We start from the raw sequence: 7384 nt of genomic DNA, 5'->3' as shown, positions 1-7384 counted from the left end.
TCCCGCGGGTTCCCTGCCCCCTTGGCGCCCGCACACCTCCCCGGGCCTCGCAAGGGTTAAGGCAGCGGAGAGGAGAGGTTGGGGCTGACGTCGGTCGCTCTGGCTGAAGGTGGTTCCCCTTGAGGATGGAAGAGCCTGGCGAGCTGAAACCCGAGCTGCGGCTCAGCTGGGGCTCGGGGAGGTCCCTGTAAGAGCCGCCTGCCGCCGGCCCCCTCCCGCGGTCCCTCCTCCCGCCCCGCCGCAGTCACTTGCGCCTCCGCCGCGGGAAAGATGGAGCTGGACCGGTGGGCGCAGCTGGGGCTCGCGTTCTTGCAGCTCCTGCTCATCTCGTCCTTGCCAAGAGGTACTGTGTGCAGCGCTCAGGACGCCCCGGGCGGGGGCGTTTCCCTCCTGGGGGCTGTCATGGAGCTGGACCCGGGGAGTCTGGGGGTGGCTTTTTCTAGTGATAATCTTGGAGGCTTTACTGGTGGCGCTGGAGGTCTCTTGCTCGCCCCAGAATGGAATACAGTTTTGTCATCCCTAATCGTGGGACTGAATAAGAAGGGGGGGGGGCTAGCTCAAGTTTTATTTGCTTTTATTTTTAGTTAGTCCTTTTTAAAGCAGGAAATTACCTTGGGGGATCAATTCAGTCTGAGTTACTGGCTTTGATTTGCAAAATCAAAGTTTTTCCTGGAAAGAGCTCCTGCAGGGATTGGGGGGCGGAAGGAGCAGAGAGTGGAGAGCTGGACTGTTGTGGGCTCCGGTGTTCCTCCAGTGGGGAATCCTGCTTGATGATATCATTTCTCACATCTTTAACAGATACAACACAGGAGATTTTTTTTCCCTCAATAGACATACACTTTCTCCCTGATAAGAATGGAGAAGAAGAAAGAGCTGAGGTTAAAAGTGCAAGTTGTTTCTAGGGATGGACAGTGTTTGTTTTGAAAAAGTTCTGGTTTCTTTGTTTCTCACATGTCATTTTTTTCTGAGCCACAATTCCCAGATCAAATGGGCTCCCAGGGCAAAGGAGACTGGGATGTGAACCAGAGTTCCTGGAAGCCCTCTGACCTCAAGAAGGGCAGGAGCCAAGGAATGGCAGGCCTTACAGTGTTTGCTGGCAGCAAGGAAGCAGGGACTAACCAGGGGCATCTGTCATTATATGGCTAAAGGGGGGTGGGGATGAGGTGTCAGGAGATCAGGTGAAACCTCAAAGGGTAAGGTCTTGAGGTGTCAAGATTTGGCTCCCGGGTACCTGTGAGGTTCTGTTGTTTCCCTCCTGTGCTACCTGCCTGTCCTCATGCTCAGGCCTGAGAGGTGGTGCTCCATGGCTGCAGGTAGTGCTCCATCGCTGCAGGTGGCTGGCAAGTGGCTGAGAAAGAAACAGATGAGTAGGGTGTCAAGGATGCCAGATGCAGTAGTCTGTCACAGAGAAGAGGGACTCAGCCCTCCTCCAGGAACAAAAAGCCCACCTACCTGAGGCTGGCCTGCCTCTGCTTAATCATCCTCAGTGGTTTCCTATCAAGATGATGAGAATGTTTCATTTGAATTTTACCTTCCACCCATCTGGAGCAGCCCAAAGGCAATGGTGAAGGAAGAAGGAGGCCTTCAAGAGGGACCAAAGAATCCAGAAGCCTAAACACTTGTCCTGGAGTAAATTGAGGACACTGCATTAAGACTCCTCCCTACTCCACTTCCAGAACTCCAGGCTGTGTTGACCTTAGACCGACTCCAGAAGGTCCTGGCTCTTCCAGAGAACCAGGGCTCAATGGATCAGATTTCACATGGCTACAACAGTGGTCCCTTACTCTGTTTTTTTTTTTTTTTTAATAATGTGGCAGGTGAGACAGCCCAAATCCATAAAAGTTATAAAACAAAACTCAGCTTGCCCAGAATCTGAAAAACCCATCTCTTGCTGACCTGAGTATCCCTTTTACCTTTTGCTGCAGAACAGCTTTGGGAAGGGTGTGTGGCTTGTCGTGAGCCAGGCTGTTAACTGAGCCAGAGAGCAGCTCCATGTGTTTAACCAGGGTATTTGAGTTGTTATAAAGTTCACATTTGTAGGCAAGACGGAGAACGAGAATGGAGAAGGAAAATATTTCTTCATGTAGTGAATGAGTCCACTCCCTGCAGGAATTTCGAATCTGCCCCCCCCCCCCCCCCGCCTCAGGAAAAGCTTGGAAGCATATTTCCTCTAATTACTTTTCTAAAATGAGGATGTGTAAACATCTCCTGGGATGGTACGAGCTATTATTGTTGCTCATGGGCATGTGATACATGTTGGAAGATCAGAATCTAAACACTGGGCCAAGTGATAAACCAACATAAACAGCATGTGAGGTGGGGGGGACCCAACTCCGCTGACTTCACCAAATAGCAGTAGCCCTGCCAGCAAGACCGGCCCAAGAGGAAAAACCTCATTTAAAATATGGCTGTCTTGGGAAAGGAAACCTTAATATGGATAACTTCACAAGTGTTGCTTCCAACAGGCGTTAGCTTGTGGGGAATGCACACAAATGTGACTGGGAATGATAATTTTAAGCACAGACATTCGGTGGGCAGGAGCAGCCAGCCGAGAAAGAGAATGTGGAAAGAAAGCAAGGGAGAAGGAGTGGCAGGAAAAATTAGATGTTAGTTTATAATGGGATGTGTTAGCACATTCCGAGGAGACGGCTATGAAAACTGGGCCTTCTTGGCAGGGGTGAATTTTGTGGGGATCAGAGAGAGGGTGTTCCTCTAACATATACTCTGAGAGCTTCTGGCACCCCAATGGGAAAATAATTTTGTGGTGGGATCATGGAGTTCTGGAGCTGAGAGTGACTTTACGGGTCATTTTAGTTGGAGTTCTTCAGTTTCAGAGACCAATGAGATTAAGCATCTAATAGTAAACATTTACAATGTGCCTGGTCTTTGAATTAAACACTCTAGTACATTAATTATCAGATCCCTTAATAAGGTAGGTGCTAGTAGATATTCCTGTTTTTATGATGAGGTTCAAAGAGGTTCTGTGGCTCATTCAAGCATCGTCACAGGTCTTCATAAAATTATTTGTTGAATTGCCATTGGATCTAGTACTTCCACTTCTGGGCATATACACAAAGGGACTGAAAGCAGGGCCTTGGACAGATATCTGTACACTGATGTACGTTACTTCTGAAGTCAAAAGGTAGAAGCAACCCAAATGTTCCTTGATGGATAAACAGAATGTGCCATACACATAGAATGGACTATTATTCAGCCTTAATGGTTTGGCTACATAGTACAACTTGGATGAGCTTGGAGGGTAGTACAATAAGTGAAAGAAACCAGACACAAAAGACAAATATCGTGGGATTCCCTTTATGTGTGGTATCTAGAATAGTCAAGTTCTTCGAGGCAGCTAGGCATGGTGGCCTCATGTGAAATCCCAGTACTTGGGGGGAGGCTGAGACAGAAGGATTGCAGGTTGAAAGTCAGCCTCAGCAACTTAGTGAGACCCTGTTTCAAAATAAAAATAAAATAAAGCTGGGGGTGTAGCTCAGATGTCAAATACCCCTGGGTTTAATCCCCAGTACCAAATAGTAAAGCTTAAACAAAAATTAGGGGCCTGCAGTGAGCCCTGGTGGTCAAATATTTGAGCCCAAGTTCACCTGTTACCTCGCTGACTCGTGCTCACACGTTTAGTATTTTGGTGTTGATGCACATCTAACCTGCACAAGGTTTCAAGGGCCTCATGAAGCAGGGTAGTGAGCCCTTGTGAGGTCCATTTTTGGGGTACTGTAGCTCTGTCTTGGTGATGGCAACAACTATGACTGCACAGCTCAGGACAACAAATTAGCAGCCTTTAGGTCACGTGACCTGCAGATTTTAGTATGGAACAGTGCTTAGACATGTTTGCCTCCAAACTGGGCATGGTGGCACATGATTGTAATCCCGGTCCTTGGGAGGCTGAGACAGAAGGATCACAGGTTTGTAGCCAGCCTCAGAAACTTAGTGAGATTCTGTTTCCATATAAAAAAAATAAAATCGGGCTGGGGGTGTAGCTCAGAGATGGAATGCCCCTGACTTCAATCTCCAGTACCACAAAATAAATGAATAAATAAATAAATAAATGCTTAAATTTAGCTGGGCATGGTGGTACATGCCTGTAATCTCAGTACTTGGGAGGCTAAAACTGGAGGGTTGTAGGTTTGAGGAAAGCTTCAGCAAGTAGTGAGACTCTCATCAACTTAGTGACACCTTGTTTAAAAAACAATTAAAATAGGGCTGGAGGTATAGCTCAAAGCTAGAATGCCTCTGGGTTCAATCCCTAGTAAAACCTCCTCATACAAACGTAAAGAAATGTTAGAATCTAATGGCCTTGAGGTTCCTTTATGTAGTCTGATATCTCACTTTTCTTTTTCTCTCTTTTTTTTTTTTTTTGGTGGTACTGGGGTTCTGGAAGCCCTTCTACCTCCGGGCTACACTCCCAGACCTATTTAATACTTTTTAATTTGGAAACAGGGTCTCTTAAGCCAGCGCGGCTGGCTTCGAACCTGTGTGATCCTCCTGTCTCCGCCTCCCAAGCATGGGGATTACAAGCGTGCGCCACTATGCCCAGCTGATATCTCACTTTTCAATGTGTTTTATACTTGCTAGCCTCTACCAGAATTTGAGGTTTGATCTCCATTCTTTTTATTTTTATTTTTTGGTACTGGGGATTGAACTCAGGGGTGTTTGCTTTACCTCTGACCTACAACCTCAGCCCCCTTTTTTGTGATACTGGGGATGGAATACAGGGGTATTCTACCTCTGAGGTACACTCCCAGCCCTATTTTTGTTTTTGTTCTTTATTTTTGAAACAAGCTCTCACTGAGTTGCCCAGAGCCTCACTAAGTAGTTGAGGCTGTCTTCCAACTACGACCCTCCTGTTTCAGCCTCCCAAATGCTGGGATTACAAATTACAAGTGTGCGCCACCACACCCAGCCTATTTTAAAAAAAAAAAAAAAAAAAAAAAAAGGTCTCATGAAGTTACCGTGCACTGACCTTGAACCTGCAGTCCTCCTAGCTCAGTCTCCCAAGTACTGGGATTACAGATGTGTACCACCATGCTCAGCCTGTACTTCTTATGATGAAGCTTTTACCTAGCTTGCTCTCACGGGAGTCTGGCAGAAGTTCTGAAGGAGCTTTCTTGGAGTAAACACTGGAAGCTGTGAGAGAGAGAGAGAGAGAGAGAGAGAGAGAGAGAGAGAGAGAGAGAAGCGCGCACTGAAGGCTGGATGCTGAAAGGGGAGAAGTGCAAGTGAGTAAGTCTGCCCAGGCCTGGCCAGCTAACAGGACTTTTTAAAACATCTAGTACATGAGACATTTATTTATTTATATATTTATTTATGTATTTATTTATGTATTTATTTATTTTTATAGTGCTGGAGATTGAACCCAGGGGCATTCTACCTCCAAGCTACACCTGCAGCCCAATTTTTTATTCTTTATTTTGAAACAGGGTCTCACTAAGTTGCAGTGAGTCTCTCTAACTAGCTGAGGCTGGCTGCAAACCCGGATCCTCCTGTCTCAGCCTCCCAAGTATGGGAATTGCAAGCGTGTGCCACCACATGTGGCATTACATGAGACTTTTTTTTATAAGCCCTGAACATATTTTAATTTTCATGTTTTGTGGAGCATAGTTTTACCTCTCTGCATGACCTCCTACATTTTGGAACAGTGACCTTGGACACCTTGAGCATGGGTTTTTGTGGGAGCCTAGGATAAAGTTGGATGCTATGTCTGAATCAATTAAGCTATGGGGGAAAAACGCTTTAGGACACAGAAGTCCAGAAACAGAGGTGACTTAGTTTGTCCCTTGGCAATATCCAGAATTCCTGGGAGGTCTTTGGAATGCCAGGGGTTTGATTTTTACCTACATCTGGATATTCTAATGACTGAATTGGTTGAGACCATGAAGTCTGGGGGATCTAATGACTGTCCTTGAGTCAGAAAATTATTTCCATCTGCCTCAGTGGTGGTGGCTAATCCCAATGCAAGAGAAAACGTCTCTACCTGCCTCCCTTGAGACCAGCGCTAGAAGTAGCCATTGATTTTGCATGTGTGCAAATTGAGGAAAGTGTCATTCCCATGATAAATGAGGGAAGGTTGTCCCTCCCCAGCCTGGCACAGAGATGGGATGGTCACACTCACTATATGGATATTTGAAAGTCACAAGTGCCTGGCCTCCCTCCTCTACTTTATTTTAAAGGGGAGGGAAATGCAGTGTTTATATTTTCCAGTTCCTGAATTCCAGGCCCCAGAGACCCCTGAGTATTGAAAGCTCCCAGATAAGTGACAGAAAGTCTATCAGATTCCATGCCTGGTCTATGTTGAAGAAATTCTGTTTGTCAGTCATCACAAGACCCAGGTGAAAGCTGTAGGTTTATAATGGAGAGAAAAAAGGTAAAATTAATAGAATGAACCAGACTTCATACTTACGAACCAAACCACTCAAGAGAGGCAGAGGATTAGAGTTGGTGAGAGGTGTTCTATCTCTGAACAATTGTGACATTCGGGCCTTCTTTTTTTTTTTCTTTTTTCTTTTGGTTGCAATCGTCTGTGGGAGAGACTCAGAGCCCATGTGGGTTGAGATTAGAGTAGACAGGAGTTGCATATAAAATTCTTCACCCCTGATGAGAAATAACAAAGGCAGAAGTATCTTTGAAAGTCTTCAATCCTATTACTTTTAGAGACTTAATCCCAAATTTGCTACCAAATAATCCACAGAGTTTGTATAAATGCCAGGAATTCTTCTATATGCTTTACATGTATTTATTTAATCCTCACAAGAAACTCAGGAAGTAAGTACTGTCATTATAAGCTCCAGTTCACACAGGAAGGAACTTAGGCAAAGTTTTAGTACTTACCCGAGTCACATGCTAGATGTGTATGCTTGAATCCAGACAGTCCGATTCCTTAAGGTATGCCCTGAAACGTTGCCCAGCATCGCTGCAATAGAAGGACCAGGGCCACCTGTGGTAGCAGGACCACCAATGGTAGGACCAGGGCCCCCCACAGAAGCAGGTGGCAGACCCGCTGGCTGTGTTTTGGTCAAATGATAAAAGACCCTGGTGTTAGCAAAGAAATCTGATTGTCCCTTGGACATTCCAAGTGCTCAGACTGTCCTAATTAGGTCCACATGCTCCCCTCTGTGGAAGGTGGGTAGATGCCAAGAGAAAACAGAGACAATAGCCCTGGTGAGACCACACAGATGCTAAGAGGAGCCATTCCCTTGAGGAAGCAGGGGTGCTAAGTGGACCCCAATCCAACCAGCTTCTGGGACAGTTATCTATAGTGGCATGCATCTTCCTCTAATTAGACACAGGAAGTGGACATTTCTTTGTCTCATAGTCAACTGTTTTATTTATTTATTTATTTATTTATTTATTTATTTATTTATTTTTG

General features: G+C 45.7%; 1 protein-coding gene across 3 annotated transcripts in view; it reads left to right on the top strand.

Moving 5' to 3' along the window:
* Nucleotides 1-264: 264 nt before the first annotated feature.
* Nucleotides 265-7384, top strand: part of PAMR1 (peptidase domain containing associated with muscle regeneration 1) — a gene marked incomplete at both ends in the record, with an annotated part of 96380 nt that continues 89260 nt past the window's right edge. For 2 of the 3 annotated variants that reach the window (XM_080706621.1, XM_080706620.1), the window contains one exon: nt 271-343. In XM_080706621.1, coding sequence (XP_080562747.1) covers nt 271-343 — 73 coding nt within the window. Of the gene's footprint in view, nt 344-7384 lie in introns of all 3 variants that reach the window. The other variant, XM_080706622.1, reaches the window with a different exon arrangement.

Source organism: Muscardinus avellanarius, assembly GCF_963383645.1.
Source record: "Muscardinus avellanarius genome assembly, chromosome: 1".
Lineage (NCBI taxonomy): Eukaryota > Metazoa > Chordata > Mammalia > Rodentia > Gliridae > Muscardinus > Muscardinus avellanarius.
Note: the sequence above shows the minus strand (reverse complement) of the source record. Positions and strands in the feature narration are given on the sequence as shown.